Source organism: Rhizophagus irregularis, chromosome 9 (genome assembly GCF_026210795.1).
Source record: "Rhizophagus irregularis chromosome 9, complete sequence".
NCBI lineage: Eukaryota > Fungi > Glomeromycota > Glomeromycetes > Glomerales > Glomeraceae > Rhizophagus > Rhizophagus irregularis.
The window spans coordinates 4,685,551-4,709,878 of NC_089437.1; the positions used below are offsets into that span (position 1 = coordinate 4,685,551).

General features: G+C 27.0%; 4 protein-coding genes across 4 annotated transcripts; 1 reads left to right on the forward strand and 3 right to left on the reverse strand.

The window, feature by feature from the left end:
* The first annotated feature begins 37 nt into the window (after positions 1-37).
* On the forward strand, positions 38-2,755 carry OCT59_030087 (uncharacterized protein). Its single transcript, XM_066146429.1, has 10 exons — positions 38-265; positions 336-478; positions 548-697; positions 773-888; positions 971-1,103; positions 1,189-1,339; positions 1,408-1,544; positions 1,761-2,137; positions 2,207-2,399; positions 2,470-2,755. Exons 1-10 carry the CDS (start codon positions 52-54, stop codon positions 2,575-2,577), a joined length of 1,722 nt encoding a protein of 573 aa, XP_065995074.1. The 5' UTR covers positions 38-51; the 3' UTR covers positions 2,578-2,755.
* An 11,527-nt stretch (positions 2,756-14,282) lies between these two features.
* Positions 14,283-14,861, reverse strand: OCT59_030088 (uncharacterized protein; the record flags this gene model as incomplete). Its single annotated transcript, XM_025322225.2, has 1 exon — positions 14,283-14,861. The coding sequence occupies one exon, from the start codon at positions 14,859-14,861 to the stop codon at positions 14,283-14,285; it is 579 nt and encodes a 192-aa protein (XP_025166736.2).
* Positions 14,862-16,866: 2,005 nt separating this feature from the next.
* On the reverse strand, positions 16,867-17,832 carry OCT59_030089 (uncharacterized protein; the record flags this gene model as incomplete). The annotated part of the gene is made up of 1 exon (XM_066146430.1): positions 16,867-17,832. The coding sequence occupies one exon, from the start codon at positions 17,830-17,832 to the stop codon at positions 16,867-16,869; it is 966 nt and encodes a 321-aa protein (XP_065995075.1).
* A 2,674-nt stretch (positions 17,833-20,506) lies between these two features.
* Positions 20,507-24,286, reverse strand: OCT59_030090 (uncharacterized protein). Its single transcript, XM_025322228.2, has 6 exons — positions 23,603-24,286; positions 23,302-23,537; positions 22,330-23,218; positions 21,476-22,254; positions 21,011-21,404; positions 20,507-20,934 (listed from the first exon to the last, which is right to left on the reverse strand). The coding sequence occupies exons 1-6, from the start codon at positions 24,264-24,266 to the stop codon at positions 20,774-20,776; spliced, it is 3,123 nt and encodes a 1,040-aa protein (XP_025166738.2). The 5' UTR covers positions 24,267-24,286; the 3' UTR covers positions 20,507-20,773.
* Between the last annotated feature and the right edge of the window lie 42 nt (positions 24,287-24,328).

Genomic DNA, 24,328 nt, shown 5'->3' on the forward strand with positions numbered 1-24,328 from the left:
TATCTTATATAGATTTCACAAAAAAAAAAAATTTATTATTCGAAAAAAAATATGGAGGAACCTTCATTTAAACTTCCTGAAATTATTGATAATGATAATGGTTGGGGTCCTTCACCTGTTATGTTACCGGAAAAATTTAGAGACATACCATATGCTCCATATAGTAAAGCTGATAAATTAGGTCGAATTGCTGATTGGTCTACTCCAGAACAAAGAGAAAAAGAATCTTCCGGAAGACAAAGAACAAATTACAGAAATTACCGAGGTATTATTTTATTCATAATTATACCGATTTTGTCAAATTTACACCAATTAACTTTTTCTTATACCAATAGATCAGTATACAGCCTTTGGTCATGGTGTATCAAATGCTTTTGCTTATGCTCATGCTGAAGACGAAGCTTCATTTTCAGTCGTTGATAATCGATCTACTGCTCAAAAGAAAGCCTCTTCATATAGAACCACCGGTGGTACAAAAGTATGTAATCCTTGATTAATTTCATTATTTATGATCATTTATGTTCTAACTTTTTTATATTCAATACAGGGTCGAACAAGTGGCGCAAGAGGTCAAACTAATCGCAACGTTAGAAATGGTCAATACCAAAGGCCCAACACACAAACTCGGAATACACCCGGGGGTAGAGCAGCTCAAAATGCGGTTCGGAAACGATACGGCTGGAAAGATTATGATAAGGTTGATAAAGTTGATTTTAATTGTTTGATTTAATTTGGTTATTTTTAGTTAACATAGTTTACTATATTATTATAGCCTCAACGTGCTAGAGATGCTTCAGTCAATGTGGGTCCGGATTGGAAAGTTCTTGAAGAAATTGAATTTAATTGGTTATCCAAGCTTAATTTAGATGTAGAGAATGTAGAAGACATGTACGTATCAAATTTTAATATCGTTGTTAACACTATATACGAGTAATTTTTTAATTTATTTATTACTTTTTTTTTTCATTAGATCTTTACATGGCTTTTTATATTATTATGACAAAAATTATGATCTTATTCGTACCAAATCAGAAAAACCATTAATCCCTAACGATAAAGTTCGATATTTTGTATCTACATCTAAGGATCCTATTATCGATCAAGTAAATAAAATTAAATAAAATTAGAATTTTCTTTTCTTAAATTTACTTAATTTATCTAACCTTTTTCTTTTTTTTTTATGTTTAGCTTGCAAAAGATGATACAGCTACCGTTTTCGCTACTGATTCTGTTCTAAGTTTACTTATGTGTGCACCTAGATCTGTATATCCTTGGGATATTATTATTAACCGTGTAGAAAATAAGTTATTCTTTGATAAACGGGATACAGGAGTTTACGGTATGTTTCATCAATTATATTTATTATTTATTATTTGATTTAATTTAAACAATAACTTTTAAATTTAGAAAATATCACCGTTAATGAAAATTCATTTGATCCACCACTTGAGACTGGGGACAAGGATAATATTAATTCTCCAAGTGCATTATCAATGGAGGCAACCTTAATTAATCATTATTTTGCGTTACAAGTAGTTAATGAGGTAAGAATCGTTCCTATACATGGGGGTGAATTAGGTTAAAGCCATGACGAAAATATTACGGCACATTATACTAATTCGGTATTACACCGGTGTATTACTGGTGTAATACTTGAATCTTTGAACAAAATTTGGTGTAATAAATTTCACCAATACGCCACCTAAATGCCGAATTCTCGTTATGTTTTCTAATTTTTTTATGGAAAAATTTATTTTTAGGGTGAAAAATATGAACTTGATAAACCTAATCCATTTATAAGCTCTCAAGAGGATAATGATATGTTAGCACCAACTGCTTATCGGTATCGTAAATTTGACATAAGCATTAAAGAAGATGAGGACATTTCAATTGTCGTTCGTACACAACTAGATTCAGTTGTGAAAACTTCGGGTGGTGATTCTTCATTAATTACTATTAGAGCTTTGAATGAGTTTGACCCTAGATCTCAAGGAGCCGGTGGAGCTTTAGATTGGCGACAAAAATTGGATACTCAAAGAGGAGCAGTTGTCACGACTGAAATGAAAAATAATAGTTGCAAATTAGCACGTTGGGCAGTTCAAAGTATTTTAGCTGGGGCTGACCAAATGAAATTGGGGTAAATACTCTTAAAAAGTCACTTTATTAAGTTTAAAATTATTTTAACAAAATCTTTTATTTATAATAGATATATTTCTCGTGTTTCTCCAAAAGATAATACAAAACATGCTATTCTGGGTACTCAAATTTATAAACCACGTGACTTTGCCGCCCAAATGAATTTGTCAGTTTCAAATGGGTGGGGAATTGTTAGAACCGTCATTGACTTATGTATGAAATTACCAGAGGGTAAATACGTACTAATAAAAGATCCTAACAAGGTAAAGTTAAAATCTTTATTAGATTTCATTTGTATAGATCAAATCTAATTTTAGTTATTTATTTTTATAGCCGGTAATTCGTTTATATGCTGTTCCCGCTAATGCATTTGAAGCTGATGATGATTTAGCATTGGAAGATGGTGAAGAAATAAATGAGGAGGAAGAAGTTCAAAAATAAATAATACATATCTACAGTTTTATTATACAGTATTTAAAAAAAAAATTTAAAGTAAAAAAGGGTAGAGATGAGAAAAAAAGAATTTTTCTTTTTATACAGTATTTTGTATTTTGTATTGTTTAAAAAAAAAAATTACATTTAAATAAATATCTAATATATATGTACAATTTAATTTATACATCAACAACATCATCAGAATTCAACTGATGATATTTTATATATCTTTTGTCGTCCATCATTTCTTCATCGCTTTCTTCAAAATTTTTATAATCGTCATATTTAATAATAAGTGAATTATCTGATTTATGGTCACCACCGAATATGAAATAACATATTATACCACCGAGATATAATGAAAAAATTACTATATAAATTATTAAAGTAGTAAAATCCAACATAGTAGCATATATATATTATAATGTGTGAAACAGATATTTTTTTTTTTCTCACACTTTCCAAAAAAAAAAAATGTGAAATTTTTAAAAAGAACAAGATTTTTTTTTTTAATTAGAATATAGATCGTAAATCAGAATTTCGATGATTTTTTTATTTGTATATATTTACGGATACTTAAAACCGATTTGTTCTTTGGAGAAAATAAATTATTCTCCTTTTAACAAGATCTATTATAATTATTATAAAAGCGATTTTTTTCTTTTTACTTTTGAAAATTTTCCCAAAAAGAAAGTAAAAATATATATAGGACAGTTTCATTTTATAAAAAAAAATATCTTACAAATGAATTTTTAATTCAATTTACTTTTTAGTAAAAGGAAAAAAGGTCTTGTAGAAACTTTTCACCCAATACTTATAAAACGTGTGAATATTTTAAGTTTTAATTGGTTCAAACGTAATTGTTTACATTTTCCCGAATTTTTAATTCAAACTAAATTAACTAAATTGTAATTTTTTTATTCCCCCTTAATGAGAACTGGTTTAGAAACACATCTTTATTATCTTTATTATAGTGGATCCTCTGCTCATTAATGAAACTTTTCGGATATTGAAGATTTATAAAGATGATCTATTAGAAATTTAAATCATTTCAAAAATGGATATTGACTTGATATGAAAATCAGATTTGTAACATCCCATTTTTTTTATTGCTTTAATATCAATTGTACGGAACAGGACATTTAACGGGTTAAAATCTGTGAAATCGATCTTTTTTATTCAAAAATTTCATGACGAAAAAATTGTAAACAGATGAAAATGAAATTAATCAAATTCGATATAAAATTTTTTTAAAGATTATAATATATACAAAATATTTGAACAAAAAAAAAACAAATTTGTAATAAAGAATACAAAAAAGAGTTGTATAATAAATAAATAAAAGGTTTTTTTATTTTTTATTTTTTTAAAAATTTTTTTTAAGCTAAACTATCTTTGTATTATATATATAAATATTTACTTTAAAATAACATTGTATTTTTTTTTTGTATTTATTTATTATATATTGTATACAGTATATTAAAATATTAATTTATATGTAATATTATATATATATATATATAATAATTACTTTTATTATTTATTATCTTTGAATATTCTGATTTCTGACCATCTTTTTTTTTGAAGGTTTTCAGTAAAAATTATGATATTATTTTTCATATTTGAAAAAAGTTGTAGTATTTGTAGTATTTTTTTTTTTAAAGATATTATAGTAGTAATCAAATTATTTTTTAAATAAAAATAGGATATAGTAGCTAAAGATCACATACCATTTAATTCTGGCCGAAAATTATAATTTTGGCCAGAGTTAAAAAACACATCATAATTTTTTTTCAAAATTTCAATTTATTAAATAATAAGATTTTTATTGCACTTATGTTATGTCATATCTATTTAATATATTACATATAAAAGTCAAAAATGACATTCTAATTCCTTTTTGATATATTAAGAAAACTTGTAGAGCAATCAAAAATACATATAATAGTATAATATTTCTTATAATATATAGTAAATTAGTGTTACAATCTGGATAATTAATGGATGGCCAATTTGTTCAAATATTTCCCATCTATTTTTGGAAAAAGATGCCTACATTTCCTAAATTATGTATTGGCTATTAGGGTTTACATTTAACATTATAGAAAGACTCAAAAAATGAATTATTCTATTGACTAAATGTTAAAAATGAAATATAATTTAAACAGATTGAATTTATTATTTATACAGATGAATACAGTCAACTCCCTATATAGTCACTCTCATTATAGTCACATGTCATACCAGTTGAATGTTCAAACTTCAAAACACTTTATTATTAAAATCTATCCTATATAGTCACAATTTATCTATAATCACTATCACACCTATCCTTAAAAATCTTATATTAAAAAAAACTATTTATAATCATAGTTATATAAAGAATATATTAAATAACTTAGCATCTAATAATCATACAAAGGTGTACCATATCTTGTTAAAATCGTCTCACTAAAACAAATCAAATAGTGGTAGTTTTATCTTTTTACTTTACTAAATGTTATGACCAGGCCTCTTTCTACCACTTATGAGATATCATCAGGCCAGTACCCTATCATTCCCAAAGGGTTAACCATTCAACCAAGTACTTAAAGTTCCTCAGGAAGACAGCACCTTATATGAGAATATCCCTCATCAGGCCATTTTTCAGGCTGATTTAAAGCTAGGAGTATGCCACCTACTCATCCTTTAACCCATTGCATGATACTGGCACTCAATTTATTTTACAACCTTAAGAGAGCACCTACTTTCATAGAGCACTTTTGACAGGTAATATCAACCATCTAATACCCTTCCATACTACCAGGATCCCGCTTACTTATAATAAAGATCACTGTAGAAAATTGCCCTTTACTAATAGTTTTTACCTTACTTTTTTCTTAAATTCTATTAGTTAATTAGCTAAAAAGAAAAAAAATCATAATAATGTAACATAAAATTTCTTTTTATAGTAGGATCTGCAAAGTATTTTATATATGATTTTTATCTTAGGCCTGGGGGTGACCTATCTTATAAGTAAACGAGATCCTATACCACCATTTTAAGTACGAAGTCTCACTCAAAGGCTACTACAACCTGCGATTACCTAGCACTAATAGTACAGTTGTGAACCCAAGTGGTATACTTTGTAGTGACCACTTAGACAGAAAGTAGCAGGCATCTGTTCAGGGTTACTCCAGTTTTATCCTTTTATGATTATTGACTGATAAATTATTCAATAAAATGCTAAACATCGGCATTATAATATTTCTTAATTTACATTTATTGCGCTATTTAATATTTTACTAAATTTCTTAGTATCTAGTACAGTCAACTCTCTTTATAGTCACACATTTGGGACAGTCCATATTTGGTGATTATAAAGAGATGTGACTATATAAAAAATTTCTTATATTTGTATATCATAATTCCGGCCAAAAATTAATATAATTTTAGTCAGAATTATACTTAAAACTTTATTGTATCGTAACTTCGCCAATATTAATCGTAGAGAGATGATCCTACCGCCATTCGATTCGTCTTGATGAGACGGTTCTAATGGTATAAAATACGTCGAAATCCAATCACTAGATTAATTTCCGAAATTAAAAAAATATTAATGGTTTTTGTGTAATAACTCCGCCAAAATTGATCCTAGAAAGACGATCTTACTACCATTCGATTCGTCTTGATGAGACGAATCTAATGGTATCAAATACATCGAAATCCAATTACTAGATCAATTTCTGAAATTAAAAAATATTAAATGGTTTTTAAGTAATAACTCCGTCAATATTGATCACAGAGAGATGAGCTTACCACCATTCGATTCGTCTCAATGAGGCGATTCCAACGAGCTATAAATCGTCTTTTTACAATCACTAGGTACCGAGAAATCTGGCAAAGTGTTAAATGGCGCAGTAAACGTAAATCAAGAAATATTATAATGCCGATGTTTAACATTTTGTTGAATAACTCGTCAGCCAGTGATCGGAAAGGGATAAAACTACCACCATTCGATTCGTCTCAGTGAGATGATTCTAACAAGCTATGATACATCTTTGTACGATTATTAGATGCCAAGTTATTTAATATATTCTTTATATAACTGTGATTATAAACGGTTCTTTTTAATATAAGATTTTTGAGGATAGGTGTGATAGTGACTATAGATAGATTGTGACTATATAGGATAGATTTTAATAATAAAGTGTTTTGAACATTCAACTGGTGTGACTATATAGTAGAATGTGACTATAATGGGAGTGACTATAGAGGGAGTTGACTGTAATTATAAAATGATGATTAATAGTTCGTTGGAATCACCTCATTAAGACGAATCAAATGGTGATAAGCTCATCTCTCTATGATCAATATTGACAGAGTTACTACTTAAAAACCATTTAATATTTTTTAATTTTAGAAATTGATCTAGTAATTGGATTTCGATGTATCTTATATCATTAGATTTATTTCATCAAGATGAATCAAATGGTAGTAAGATCATCTCTCTAGGATCAATATTGGCAGAGTTATGATACAATAAAGTTTTAAATATAATTCTGGCTAAAATTATATTAATTTTTGGCTGAAATTATAATATACAAATATAAGAAATTTTTTATATAGTCACATTTTCTTATAATTATCAAATATGGACTGTCATAAATGTGTAACTATAAAGAGAGTTAACTGTAATTTTAAAACTAACAATGTCTATGAAAACTAAGGATAAAAAAGTTTTACTGATCTTCTTTTACAGATTGGTAATGAAAAATATTCTGTTATTCTAAATATAAAAGACATAATAAACTTCTCTTTATTTATAGTAATTTTTAGAGGTAAATTATTTTATCTATTTAAACTTAATCAAAAATTCTAATAATATGAATTATATAGTTAAAAAGGCTATCTTAATTCCAAAAAATGATGATATTAAATATATTTCAACTCTAATAATAAACTGATTTCTTAGCAAATTTCATATATACTTTAGTGCAGATTCTATAAATTTAACAGATAATATATAACAATATGGACTAACTTCAACTATTTTTAGAATTTTTAAATAAAAATTTCTGGCCTTCCTTTTGGCAAATTGAAATTAAAAGTAGAAGTTTTAATAATACTTCTGTAAAATTTAAATCTCTTAAAAGGGTTTTGCAATGAGACTCAATTAATTTGTCATGATCTTTACAGTAAAATAATTAATGCTGAAATTATTATAGGTTTATATATTGGTAATTGTACTTTCATACTATAAATTTTATTGACTTCTTTAATGACTTCTTTATATACTAAGATTTATTTTAAAGTAATACTAATTTCTGGTATATATACATTTTTTTATAACTATTAACAAGTTATAGGATCAAACACTGAACTATGTGAATCTCTATTTATCATAATAACTAATATTTTCACATGATCAGCTATATATCATTTTATCAAGATTGAGTTACATCAAATTAATGCATCAAGATTTTTATTAATCGTAACTAGAAATGCTAAATAAAAAATGTTATATATAATGAGATTTTTTAATAACAAATATTTGATTTATTTTATTAAATAAATAAGAAATGTAGATATATTTAAATATTTAATATTTTAAATTTTTATAAATGTATAATTTTATATATAATCTACTATATAAATTTCTATAATACAAATATATATATATATTAATATTTTAGAAAAATTGTTGTCATAAACAAGGTTAATAAGTATTTGATCACATGGATGGCTTGTACTAGCAACTTATTCATGTGTCACATTGATTAAATAGTTAAATATTATTAATCAAATAGTTTATCTATCAGATTTTTTTTTACTACTTTCTTTCTCATTCGTTTCATTTTTTTAATAAAAATCATATTAAATTCCTTTTTTTTCAACATTTTTAACATGAACAAATTATTTTTACCATCATCCTTCAATATTAATCATATCTGCTGATCTGTAGAATTAGCTTAAATTAAGATTTTTATAAAAATTTAGCTGTATAATAGGATTTACATTATACAAACCTAAATTAAATATGGGTTACATATTTAAATAATTTAGAATTATCCAAAAATAAAAAAAAAAATTTAATTTATATTTTAAAAATAATGATACTAAGCATTTCTTTACTCAATCACTTTTTCATTAGGACACTATCAGATATTACCTAATATCATTTTAATATAAGAGCTTACCCCTCCCTCCTAAGTAAAATATGTTATATATATAATTCCTTATTTAGTATTATATGTAACCTAAGATATACTTGTAGCTGAAACCTTTTCACGTGATTTTTGGCCATGTCTTTAAATCAAAATTAAGTTAAAAAATGATAAAAATTAATCTCTACATCCAGCCGAAACTATAATATAAAGTCTTTAGAGTTTCAGATGGATTTCTGGATAGTTTTTAATAATTTATTATAATTAAATTACTGAAAGTCAAAAATCCTGTTTAGCTTCATAGAGGTTTCAGCTACATGTATAATCTACAATCTATAATTACCCCCTCCCTCTAAAATATTAGGTAATATCTGACAGCATCCTAATAAGTGAACCAAAAAAGTTTGCAGGCATATATAGCGGTTATTTCTTAAACAGTAAGTAAAAAAAATACATTAATATTTGTTATTTATAGAAAAAAAATCTTTTTATTTATTTTAACTTTAGTTTTCTTTGCTTTTTTTTTGTAAAAATATATGTAAAATAAAAGATATAAGAGTTTCGAAAAGTTTTTACTTTTTTTGTTTAATAAACTATACAACTTATTTAGTAATATCTGGCTAAACTCTTTTTACCAAAAATTTCAGTTTCGTCACCAACTAGTTTCAGTTTCGTCATTGACTAAACTATATAGTAATAATTTTTAAGTTTAAATTTTAATTATATAAAATTATAGTTTTATTATAAAAATATATGAAATTATATTATACATATAATAAGTTTTATAAATTCCTTTAAAAAATATTATATTTTAATATAAATTTATTATTTTTTTTTTATAAGTAATTATTATAATTAAAAATCCATGTAAATCTATAAAAAATTCATTGAAATACTATAGAATATTGAATTTTGGCATTTCATCTTTTAATTTTAAATGTCTAAACTATTTCAGTTTAGTCAAATGACTAAATATTTCAGTTTCGTCCAGGATCTCTAAACTTACTCATTACTTTTTATTATTGTTTTATTAGATTTATTTAATTAAAGTCCTTAAAAAGCAAATAAATTTTTTAAATAAGGTAAAAGGACTCTGGAAACTTCTTGAAAATAATTTTTTTGGTAAGAAATGTAATTTTAAAATATTTTTTATAACGGGTTTTATGTGAATTATATAATCATTGATTTCTCAGCATACATGTATGCTAATTGAATGATTTTATATTTATTTGAAAGATGTAAACTTGCTCTAGCTTAAAAATCAAAGAACATTCAGGTTGAATCACTAGATGCAGAGATATTTACGATCAAAGCAAAAAATTGCAAATTAATGCATTGAACGCATTTATTCAGCAACCAGTAATTATTTTCATCTAATTTTAGGTTCATTAGATAAGTCTTGATTTTTTCTTTTAAATGAATATAAATTCATCCAACTATCTTATGTATAGCCCAAGATATTCACAATTTTGTTATGAGAATTGTATTCTGATTTTATAATTTTAATGTTACTTGTATTAAAAAAAATTAAAATTCAAATAACTAATTGATTTTGTGTATCAGATAATATAGATCCATTATTGTCACATGACTTTTAACGTTGCATTCATTTGGCAAATCTATTTTGTGGACATAGCATATAATTCCACAAATTGGTACATATGTAATATTAATATTCTTAAAGAATTTAGTTTATCAAGAAAACTTTTTTTCTTTGATAATCCCAGTAAGAAATAACCAAACTTAATAGTATCAATTATCAAATATAATAAATACTAAATGATTTTTTCTTTTAGAATCTATTGAAGAATATAAACAAAATAGGTTTGAACAGTTAAATAGTAATAATGATAATAATTCTCACAAAGGTATTGATGAAAGTATCAATATTTATGAGAACTAAAATCAGCTATCTGATTCACCTATTGTGCAGTTATTTTAAGCAATGTTAAATTCTCTCTGAATACTAACTTGATACGATATTTGAAAATTGGGAGGAGGTAGGACCCCGCTTACTTCTAATAGAGGTCTCCGAAAATATAAGGTAAAATTTATATTAAAAAAAAATTTTAGGTCTCTTAATAGATAAAGGTAAAATTATATATATGACAAATAAAGGTCTCCCGGATATGTAAGGTAAAGTTAAAATAGGTTTCCGGTTTTATAAGGTAAAATCAAATATAAGTTTACAAATGTTTCGGTAAATAATAAGGTAAAATTGTATATAAAATTTAATATTTACCTTATATATACTAATTTGAAATATTGTACAACAATTATTACAATATTTGGTAATATACGTTTTATAATTTTTTCTCAAAATAAAAAATTTATTCTCTTCTTTATACTTGTAAAAACCATTTTATATTTTTAATTTTATTTGCATTAGCACTATCTTTTTGAAAATTATTACAAAAATTAGCTTTTAAATATAAAAATTCGTACAGCAATTAGCAACTTCAGAATTTAATTTCAGTACTTTGGTTAAATCAAATCATATTTTACTATCTAAGAAAGTTGTTTAGTAAGGTCGAACTACTTATATTTGAATTTTTATAGCAGTTGGAGTAATATTTATTGCATACGAGCATTTTTTTATTTTAATATTAACTTAAAATTTACGTTTTTTGTTTATTAAATTCGGAGCGTAATTTGGGCATTTTAGTCAAATGAAATCACCTTTTTAAGCTTAAGTAATATTGTTCGGCGAGATCGAAACTACCTGAATATTAATTTTCATAAGAATCAGTTTAATATTTACGGAATACGAGCAATTTTCGCACTTTTAATTTTTTTTATTTTCCCGATCAGTGATTATAGGGCGTAATTTGGGCACTTTGGTCAAATGAAATCACTTTTTCATGCTTAAGTAAAGTTGTTCGGCAAGGTCGAAAATATTTAGATAAATATTTTCATAGCAGTTGGATTAATACTTATGGGGTACGAGCATTTTTTCATAATAATACCAATTACGAATTTATTTTTTTTAAAAAAAAATCAATTAGATTTTTTTAAAGAAAGTAAGTGAATAATAGTTTCGAAGTAAAGTTAAAGATGTGTGTCTTTAAGATTTTTTTTATAGTATTTTTGTAATTCAAAGTACTTTTTTTACTAATAAAAGTTATTTATCTTTAAAGAATAAGAATTAAACTTAGTAAAAATAAAAAATTTTTAAAATTTATTGTAATGATTATAAAATACATATGGGCCGATCCTTGGAATCTAATTTTTTTACACAAAAATAATTTTATTAAAGCAAATATAAATTATCATTTATATAAGAATAATAAATTTATACTAGATAATGCAAAAAAAACTAATTAATTATATAATTTTTAATTTTTTTTTAATATATGATATCATTAAAATTTAAAAGATCAAATATAACTCTCATGACAAAATCATTGATAATTCTTCGTAGAAATAAGCTATACAAATAAATTTACATTCATTTGAAAGAGAAAATCGAGATCTATCTAATGAATCTAAAATCAAGTGAATTGAATCACTAGTTGTTCAGTAATCACGTTCAGTATATTTATTGAATTTTATCTAAATTTGATCATTAATTACTTCACATGTAGTGATTCAATTTGAATGATCTTTACTCCCTAAGGTGATGCCAACTTTTATCTTTAAAATAAATTTAAAATAATTCGTTTAATATATGTAGATGTTTAGGAATCATCAATTATATTATTAATATAAAATTTTATAAGTTTGATAAAATCTGATATAAAAAAATTTATTAAATACCTGTAGATGCAAGCTACACGAATGAAATTATATTCATTTGAAAGAGAAAATTGAGGTCTATCTAATAAGCCTAAAATCGAATGAATTGAATCACTGGATTGTGAATAATTACGTCTAATATATTTATTTTTAATTTTTAAATTTGATTTGACTTTGATCGTTAATTACGCCTCATTCAGTGATCCAATTTTCCTGATCTTTGATTCTTACGATAGAGCAAATTCTCAGCTTTCAAATGAATGTAAAATGATGACGTTAGCATATCTCCAGGAATAATAATGCACGATTTTGTCACCTGCATAAAGTCCGATCTGAAAATTTTATTTCTTACCAAAAAATGCTTTCATAAGAGAATCCCAAATTCTTTTACTTTATTTAAAAGATTTTATTTGCCATTTAAGGATTTTAGTAGAATAAATCTAATAAAATAATTTTAAAAGATAAAAAACAAATATATAATTAGTTATTTTTAAAAAAAAGAATATCTTATTATTCATTTTACAACTATTTTACATCATAATTATTTTTTATTTGCATGTATTTTTTACAAAGAAAAAACAATAAATTAAAGCTAAAAATTATGAAAAAATATGTCTTATCTATGTATATAAAATATTAAGTTTTTTTTTACTTACCACTTAAAAATAACTGCTATATTTGCTTATAAACTTTTTTGTCATATTTAATAAAAGTGAATAGAAAAATGATGGAAAAGTGATGGGCAGTGATGGGAAAAAAGAAGTGGTTATTACCGTTATTTTTGAATATTGATTAAAAAAATTTTTTTTATTTTTTATTAAATCTGAGTTACATAAATATGTAACACATATTTAATTTAGATTTGTGTAATGTTAATCTTACTAAAATATTAAATTTTTATAAAAATCTTAATTTAGACTAATTCCAAAAAATCGGCACATATGATTTTGTTTATTTAATATTTAAAAAAATTTAGGTCTCTGAAAATCTAAGGTAAAATTTAATATAATTTTAAAAGGTCACTATATATATATGGTAAAATTATGAGATAAGAAAGGTTGGTAAAATTACTAGTAAATCTGAAATTTTGCCTGGAGACCTTTATTAGAAGTAAGCGGGGTCCTTTTCAGCTTCCTGAAATCCTGGATTATTTGGGATATTGTGTAAATGTGTGGGAGTTCTTTTAGAATTTACTTTGAAAAAATATACTAACATTTCTTTTTTATTGGAATATGAGTAAGTATGTGAGGTGGGTTTACTTTAAACAAACGTAATGATTTTATTTAGTTCAAATTAATAAATAATTTCGCATTACTATATAATAAACTATAAACTAATAAATATATTATAGCTTGAATTAAATCTGAAAAATAAAAATCTTTGTTTTAAGAAAAAAAAATTTGGTATAATAATAAAAAATTATCAGATTGAATGGATTCAATCTTAATCCAGTCAATTTTCAGATAGATGACCGGATATACAGATTGATAGATTTCAGAGCATACTTTTAGGCGTAGCAAATAAAAAAAAATGGTTCTCGTAATCGCCGATCTTAATTTCGGCTCAAATCATAAATTTTATTTTATATGTTAATTTTAATCACGTGACTGTAAATCCTATACCAGCACGTTTTGTATTGCTCAATACATTATAGCATTTACATAAAGGTACCAGTAAGATACACGCATACACGCATGTAATTAACCAAATTCATGATGCAAAACGGAAAACGCGTTCTCTCCTTTTCACTTGATAACTCAAAGAATACCTTCTCAATATCTAAAATACTCGCCTTGCATATTATTAAATACACTGATAGACAACTATACTTTAATTTCCTATTTTACGCTTTTTCCTACTATTTTTATTACCACCGTCAAAGTACTTCCTTTTTCCTATTTTTCTTTTTTCTCCAGCCGAGACATGACATTCTTTGCAATATGGTAACTCATTTTCTACCTGTATTAAATCCTCTGATATACCACATATGTTACAAATTTGAGGAAAAATTCCGGCTACAAAGTATGGTTTCTCAATAGCTGAAGTACAAGTATGTTTTTTGTTGATTTGTACTATTTTGAATAATTCAGCTATAGGATCATCTCCATTATTATTTTCTTTTTCACTATCTTCATTAACATCTATATCTCCATTATTATTTTCTTTTTCATCATCATCATTAACGTCTATATCACTTTCTTTCCTACTTTTAGAAGAACTCAACTCAGAAAGGCCTTTAAATGTAACACCACAGGTATATTCTATTGATTCCAGGAAAGATTGAAGTAGGCGAAATTCTTCCTCTGATATTTTATGACGAGCATATAATACACGAGGTTTGTTACACTCTACACATTTTACAATTGTTCTTACATTTTTTCCATATTGAGCAGTTGGACTAAAGTCCATGCCATTTCCTCCTTTTTTTCTACATCTTTTGATTTATTTCTAGGTTTCCTATTTCGTAAAGAAGGACAATATTCCTCTGTTGTTTCCTTTTCATACGCCTCTAAAAATGAAATATAGTGATCATCGGGTCCAGGAATGGGATCAGGTAGACCTTTTAGTTCCTTAAAAACATTTATATCACTTCTAATTGGCCTACATATGTCACATTCACTACTTCCGCACTTTTTTATTTCAAAAAAATACAGACGTTTTCGACAGCAATGTTCCATAAATTCCTGCAACTTTGGCTAAAAGAAGGTACACTGGCGTTAATTATTAGTATATGAATATGAGATACTGTCATTAATCAATGCACTAACCTTATCGGCAACTTTTTTTGTGATGTATCATCCATTGTAATTGAATCATCTACCAAATGTACGGATTCCCAGAATGTTTCCATCTCAGTTTTAGTTGCAGGTTTGAACATTTTAAAGGGTTCATCTTTAAGATTTTGGCGAGTAAATATACTACTTAACAAGTCTCGAGTAGGTTCCATACTTTGTAATAATTCTTCTTCTAATTTATTATTAATTTTTGCTTTTTCCCGAATGTCTTCTAAACTATTACACCCATTAATTAATTTCTCCATTTCCTCACTCATTTTTTGACGCATCAATCCAACACATTGCATACCAAGATTTAATATTGACATTATTCGTTCTACGGGATTCTTCCATGAGTGTCCAGGTGGTGTTCTTACGGCAACTAAATAATCCAAATCTAAAGCAATAAACATTGCTATTAATGAAAGTTGAACACGAAGAAAAGTAATTTTGTGATCGGGACCACCATCTGTATATAGCATTAAAAAGGGATGATGTTTTTCGGTATGTAATAATATATCATACAATTCTGTCATATGCCGCAATGAACTTGATGTTTGAAATGTTGCATCTTTTAAGCCAATATTTACATGTCCTCGGTAAAATGATCCTTCTATATTGTCCGGTATATTACAGATCATCGTTACACTAGGAATTAGGCTACATTTTGTGAAATCATGATCTGAAACAGCAAAAGTTTCATGTGTAGTAACAACTACTTGTTTTCCACGTTCTATTGCAGCTACTGGATGTCCTGGTTCTCCAATTTTGCAGCGATGTTTATCATCCAAAAAGACCAACCATGTATTGTCCTTAAATTTTATGGCCAATTCCTTAAGATAACGAAAAATTGCTGATGCATAATGACTATCAATATGATCCATATGTAATTGCCGAATTTGTATCATAAATTTTAATGGTAAGATTCCGGTAAATTGCAAACTTGATAGATTCCATGGGTTTTTTGGCCAGAACTGAAGTCTTAGCCATTGTACTGATGGGATTGGAGTATCTTTTGGACATAATTTTGCTATCTGATTTTTTAAATCTTCTACAGATATAGCACGAGCTAAATGCACAATAGGATCATGGCGTCTTTCATCAACTGCAACAACTGAATCTTGGGCAGTACCTTCTAAGAATTTTTTGCTATATTCCCAAAAGGTATCATAAATAGATATCCTTCCTTCATTAAAGTGTCGAAGATCAGTAATAATGTCTGGATCTCTTAGATCAAAGGCAAGTTTTACTCTGATGTCTATCTCCATTTCATCTGCAGTTGAGTCTCCTACAAACTCTTTATATATTCTACGAACTCTTGACTTTTCAACATTACCAAGAAACATATCACAAGTATCTACAAATTCTCTTCTCATTGCTCGTGTTGCATATACTGGCATAGAATTTTTCAATTCACTTCGGATTTTATAATTTTTTTCAAAAGCTATAGATTCATCAACGCTTGGATCTATTTTCCAAATAAAAGTGGTGTTCATTATATTTCCATGATGGTAAGTATACATTCCCATTTTAAACGTAAATGCCTCTTCTAATTTCTGTAAATATGTACTTTTTGCTCTAAAAAATTAGTCATATTTTAATTTTTTTCATATAAAAAATCCTGATATCAGCTATTTTACTTACGTTCTATTATCAGGACAATATGGATCTACATTTATTGTTTCCCAATAATCTGCAAATTCAACAGCCTTGATTAATTCTTTATATTTGGTTATGATAGCCGGATTTCTAAACATAACAGGTAAGATGATTTTCAATTTACCCGCATCACCTTCATTTACTATAGGTATCATTGAATCATGATTTTTTTTTGTTTGTACAGTTTTTTTTAACAAATATTCTGCATATTTTTGAAGATCACTTGCAAATTTGACTAAAGGTGGTTTCAAAAAATCAAAGCATGGATGATTGATCCAGGACATCTCAAGATAGGCCGTCATATTTTGACTTTGAAAGTTCAATTCATCATAGGTAAATAAAAGGTAACTCTTTTTTTCCCTTACTGGATCAAACCGACCAACAAATTGAAAGAATTTTACTGGAATTGTGTATCTATCATTAAATGTTTTATATCCACATTTATCAACATACCATAACGCGTCTGATAATTCTTTAATAAATTTTTTTCCTATAGGTATAACATCAAATGTCCATCCACCTTTATGGGAAGATATGTAAGAAAGAATATCTAGTTTTAATTTGTCATTTAATTTAGGATTTTGGGAAAATGAAAATGTAGGTAGATGAAGCTCTTTTGCAGCATTTCTTAAAATATCAAACGCGTTAACTAGTTGGGAATTATTTTCATTTGAGATTTTTTTTATATTAAATGTGAAAAGGTTACCAAAATTACTAACTACATCACTAATTATACATCCTAACTCAATCTCATCTCCAGCTTGTTCTTTTACTTTTGAGCAACGTGCTTCTATCTTTTCTAATACCTCTTCTTTTAGCCGTGGAATATATTGATCAACTATATACTCAAATAAGCCTTGAATAGTTAATTTTTCTTCAATACTAATTATTCTCCAAGGAAATAAAGTGGTATTACCACATAATATTCTTGCTTTTGCGGCAGGCATTATTTTTTATTTAATTTGTTTTACGTTTAAAAGATTTTTTAAAAAAGATCAATGTGTGAGAAATAATTGCAACGTGAATAACGTGATATTTGATGTCTTGATGATTGTCAAAAAAAATTTCCTTTACTATATACATCCAATCAAATTCGTATTTTTTCATATAAAATTTTTGAACTAATAAAAAAAAAAGTCCGACCGCCGACCTTAAAATTTTAAAAAATCAGGATGAGAACCATTTTTTTTTATTTGTATCGCCTTACTGTACTGTATGTCATACTATGCCAAAACATTTTACTTACCGATATATAGATGCCCGATATATACCTGATAGCATAAATTTTGACCAGTGTATATCAGTGACATATCGAGTACCTGATGTGTACCCAATATATGTAAATAAGTGATATATATCTGATTTATCACCGATATATAGGTGCCTGATATATACCCGATAACATAGATTTTGACCAGTGTAAATAGGTGAATCACAATACTGTAACTAATTTTTTTATATAAAATCAATATAAAAAAAGTGAATTCTGATATTGCAATTCACTTTTTATATATAAAATCAATATAAAAAAGTGAATTCTGATATCGCAACTTACTTTTATTATATAAAAAAGTGAATTCCAATATTACAACTTATATATAAAATCAATATAAAAAGTGAATTATAATAACTCACTTATTATATAAAATTATAGTTTCAGGTTAACAGGTCATTCAAGTTATATTGATGTTACAACTTGAACTGATGCTGAATTGCAATTGCAAAATCTGATTTGATAAATTCAGGTCAACCTGTTAGATTACCTGAATTTAGTCAACCTGTTCAGAACTCTATTTATATTAAGCAATATTGCAGTAGTAATATTATGTTAAAAAAACTTTAATATAGATTTGACCAATATTATTAACTGTTTAAAAAGAAAAAATCAAAACATTATTAACCATTTTATAAAATCCCTTTTCATAAAGGTTTTATCTCATATATATAAAAACATAAAAAAACTACTTCTTAAAAAAAGAGAAAAACAAATTGTTAATAAAGTTTATTAAAAAAATAAAAAAAAAATCTTAATTTTTATTTGCTAAAATCCATATTTAAAGAAACTATCTACAATTTAGTTTTTAATAAAATAAAAAATAATTTTCACTATCCAGAAAAAATTATTTTAAAATTTTAAATAGATATATCTTTAATATTGTAAAGTATGAATCTTAACCAAAAGTTTTATCTAATTCAAAATCTTTCACACCTTTTTTTTTTATAGAAAAAGTATGAGTTTTTAGAGTCTGTTGACTATTATCACTATTACTTTTGAAAGAAAAGTTGGGTAGGTAATTGAGAACATTAGTCAATTGGAGTATATTTTATTGTTTCTACTATTATATATTATAATTAGGCTTAAAACCGTTCTGAAAAATAGAAGTATTTTTTAGAAAAAACTGGTGGTATATATATATTATGCATGTGGAGTGTTATGATAACATGTAATATATAAATACTTATGTATGTAGGGTATGCAAAATTTTACATGTGTTCTATACAGATCTATATTATTTATTACCAAATAAGGAAAAGCTTAGACCATTCTATTCTGTATCATGTATAGTCACATGATCCTTTTATATGTGATATTCTACATACATAACCAACTATACATTACATGTTTACTATACTGATGATAACTGCATATTTTAAAGAAGAAAATTTCCACCAATATGAATCCAAACATGTTGAAATTTTAGCATTATATATTTAAAAATGTAATGAACTAATTTACTTATGCAATAAAAGTACATTAAGACTGAAAAATTTTATGTTTAATTATAGCTAAAATTTTGATTAACATTATCTATGATATATAATTTAGTATTAATGGTATTTACTTGAAATTTTCAGGATATATGCAAATAATTATGATACATAGACTTACTTATAAAATAAAAGACAATTTAATTAATAAATAAAAATGTTTACTTATAAGAAACTATTCAAAATTGGCATCTGATGATATGCATCAGCTGTTATTTTATGCAAATTGATATCTGACATACAACATATATAGGTTGAAAGTATATATAGTTACAACTTGTGAGTAAAAAATAATGACTAACATAATTGATGATGTGAGCTTTATATAAATATTAAAAGTGTGATATGATAATATGTTACAGAATTTTAAATTTGCTATTAAATCAAATAGCTTATATATTACTGTTTTTATGTCTAAACTATTTGATGTATTTTTAGTATAATAAAAATAATAGTAATTTGCATAATTATAATTTTATTTTAAATATATAGGTAATGATTAATCCAACTTAAACTGTTAGTAAGGATAAAGATTGATTATATTAATTATTACAGCTTTATACTGTAAATTCTAAAATATCTTACTAATTAATTATTTATTTTGAAGAAAACTTATGGTAATTATCAAACAGTAATATGTAAAACATCAAACAAATAGGGTTGAGTGTAAAAAAAATCATATTACTGGTTATGTATAACAATATTCTGACTATATGCAAACCAAAGACATTTAAAATTATCATTATATCATTTTTCAAAATCTTATTGTAAAGTTTAATATTGTAAAGCTATTAGCATGAAGGATTTAATATTATGGTGGGTGTTGAATGATTGGCTTTTTATTTTTTTATTTGTCTTTTTGAAGTTTAAACTTAAAATTTTAATAATAAATTTTTTTTTATATATTTGTTATAAAATTTTACTAACAATTCATTTCATTCTTTTTTAGACAACTCTCTTATGGGTTTTTTAAGTTTAAACTTGGGATTATTTTAGTAAAAAATTTTTTTTTTATGTATATACAGTATTCTTTTTTTAAATCTTATATAATCTTTATTTTAATCGTTACTATACAATAAATAAATCAGATAATAGTACATAAATTTAATTAATGTTTTTTTATTCCCAGACTGGTACTCCAGACACAATTTCTTTGGGTTTGACTATTTGACCAATTAATGCTTGAGATAATAAATCATGTTCTTCTTGAATATGTTGTTTCTTGTTACCAGTAGCCGGAGATGCTGAAGGTAAACGGGTTGCAGGTTTAGCGGCTCTACCTACATAACAATTAATTATAAATTAATTATTATCAATAAAAAATTAACTAAATTACGTGTCCTTACAATTACATACCTTCATGACGTTCTGAATGGTTCATTAAAGTTCGAATTCTTGGTGCAACATAGGTCCATGCACCTCCATTCAATGGTTCTTCCTGTGCCCATATAAGTTCAGCATTTGGATATTTATCAATATGTTGAGATAACAAATCGTATGGAAAAGGGCATATTTGTTCTAATCTAGAAATGGCAACATGGTCCATTTTATTCTGTTCACGAGCTCTAAGTAGGGCATAGTAAACTTGTCCAGAACATAAAATATGCCGTGTTATTTTTTCAGGTGATGCTAATGTTTCAGGATGTGGATCTGGTATAAAACGTTTAAAAGTTGTGTCCCCAGTCATTTCAGCAAGAGAAGAACGCGCCATTGGATGACGAAGAAGACTCTTTGACGTGAACGCAATAAGCTAAATCCATAATAACTATATCGTTAGATTGAAAAGTAAATAGCCTTTTAAAAAAAAGTTTTAAAACTTACTGGTTTCCTAAAATCACGATGAATTTGTCTCCTTAAAACATGAAAATAATTTGCAGGAGTTGTGGCATTTATTATTTGCATATTACAGTCCTGATGTTGGCGTGCCATTTTTTCTGGAGGTGGGTAAACATATGGATGATCATCACATAATTGGAGGAAACGTTCCAAACGTCCACTAGAATGTTCAGGTCCTTGACCATCATAACCATGTGGTAATAAAACAACCAATCCAGTACGCTGTAGCCATTTTTTTTCACCGGAAGCTATGAATTGGTCAATTATACATTGAGAATTATTGCCAAAGTCTCCAAATTGTCCTTCCCACAAAATTAGAGAATTAGGGTTTACTAGAGAATATCCATATTCAAAACCAAGAGTTCCAAATTCCGAAAGAGAAGAATTACAAACAGAAAATTTAGCTTGACCAGGTCTTAAATCGTTTAATGGTACATATTGTGTTTCATTTACTTGATCATGAAGTACTGCATGGCGTTGTGAAAAAGTTCCGCGCTCAACGTCTTGACCTGATAAACGAACATGTTTACCTTCAAGAAGTAATGAACCAAATGCAAGGCCCTCGGCAGTGGGCCAGTCAATTCCTTGTCCTTCGTTGATAGCTTTAGCACGAGCCTTAAGAATTCTAACTAAACCCGAATGTACATTAAAACCTTTTGGATATGAACTAATAACTTCGCCAACATGTTGAAGAAGCTCGTAAGATGAACCAGTTGGATATGCTGGTGTACTTTCTTCGGCAAGCTCCTTTGGTGATTTAAAACCTTTTAATAAAAAAAAATTAGTAGTGAATTTTTGCATAAAAATAACTCAATTAAAGTGATAGTTATTATTCTTACCATTCCAAGAACTAGATAACCACTCACGACTTGTTGGTACATAATCTTTGCTTTTATGATAGTTTTCTTCTAATATATTCCAAACCCATTTCTTATGTTTCTCAATGTCCTCCTTAGTAAAAGTGCCATCTTTCAATAACTTTTGTACATATTTTTCAAGAATTGGTGTTTGTTTAGCTATTTGTTGGTACATTCTAGGTTGAGTAAAACTGGGTTGATCAACTTCATTATGACCGTATTTGCGGTAGCAAACGATATCAATAACAACATCCTTTTTAAATGTCTGTCTCCATTCAGCGGCAAGTTGACACACAAAATTTACTGCTTCTACGTCATCACCATTAACATGAAAGATAGGAGCATTTACTACTTTAGCCACGTCTGAGCAGTATGGAGTTGAACGAGCAAATCGAGGATCTGTAGTGAAACCAATTTGGTTGTTGACAACTAAATGAACAGTACCACCTGTTGTATAATTTGGTAGATCGTGGAAACCTATCGTTTCATATACAACTCCTTGAGCTGCAAAAGCAGCATCACCATGTAGTAATAAAGCCATTGAATGATGACGGTCCTTTTCATCATGTGAATAGTGTTGAAGCGCACGAGTTTTGCCAAGTACAACAGGATCGACTGCTTCCAAATGGGATGGATTTGCAGCTAAAGAAAGATGTACACGCTTGCCGGAAGGAGTAGGTCGGTCATAATTCATACCCAAATGATATTTCACATCACCAGATCCTTCATCTGATGGTTCGACTGAACCACTGAATTCACAAAAGATTGATTCATTTGGTTTACGGACTACATTGCTTAAGACATTAAGACGTCCACGATGAGGCATTCCAAGTACTATTGAATCTATACCAAGCTCGACAGATTGATCAATCTAATTAAGAAGGAAGGGTACGAATAAAAAAAAAACTCTGAATTTTCACTGGAATAATTTTTTTTTTCTTAATTTTATCATACCAAAGCTTTCATTCCTGGAATTAAACTTTCACAGCCCTCCAAACCAAATCTCTTTTCATTTGGATACTTTGTAGCAACAAACCGTTCAAATGAATCGCCCCATGTTAATCGATCTAAAATCATATGTTTTTCTTCTGTTGTGTAATCATATGGCTTTGGAATTTCTACTTTAGATCGAATCCAATCGCATTGAGCTCGATCAGGAATATGGATATACTCAATACCGATTGTACCACCTTTACAAAAATAAAAAGTTACCCGATCAATCTAACCAAATAGCCACTGTTTAAAATTTACTTACTGTATATTTGTCTGCATATGCCCACTATTTCTCTAAGTGTCTTTTTTTTACCAGTCTGAGCAAATGCAGGTAATATACCAGGACCAAGCGAAAATTCTCTATCTAAATCTTTCTCTGTGAAGCCATAATGTTTCGGATCAAGTTCCTTCGGAATGCTACCATCTAAATCTGGATTCAAAATCCCTAAAGGATCCAACTTTGCGATATGATGACCACGAACTTGATATGCTCTTACTAATAATTGAACTTTCATATGATCGGTAACATCATATGAGCCGGAAACATCTAAGGGTACAGGCATCCCAGTTAGAGGAACAATTGTCGGTGGAGGTTGATAAGCCACTCTAGGGTTCACACCAGACTGTATATTCTTAAAATATACCTGCCATGACAAGTGAACTGAAGAGGGATCTTTCAGCCAAGCTTCATACATTTCTTCAATATAACTTGCAGCGTTCCCTTGAAGAAAAACGTCATTGGGAGATACTGAAGCTTGAGGATATGAAGAGTTTACAGCGGTGACTTTGTTACGAATAGCACCAAGAGATGGAACAACGGGGTAACCTAATTTTATAGAGGAAGTGGCCCGCAGCTTTATCGCTTTTGTATGTAAAAGAGAACGGGTAGGTCGTAATGCACGAGACCAAATCGCCGAAGATAACATTTTTGAACGTAAATGAGACTAAATTAGATATTTCCCAAAACCCAGATTTTAACTGAAATTTA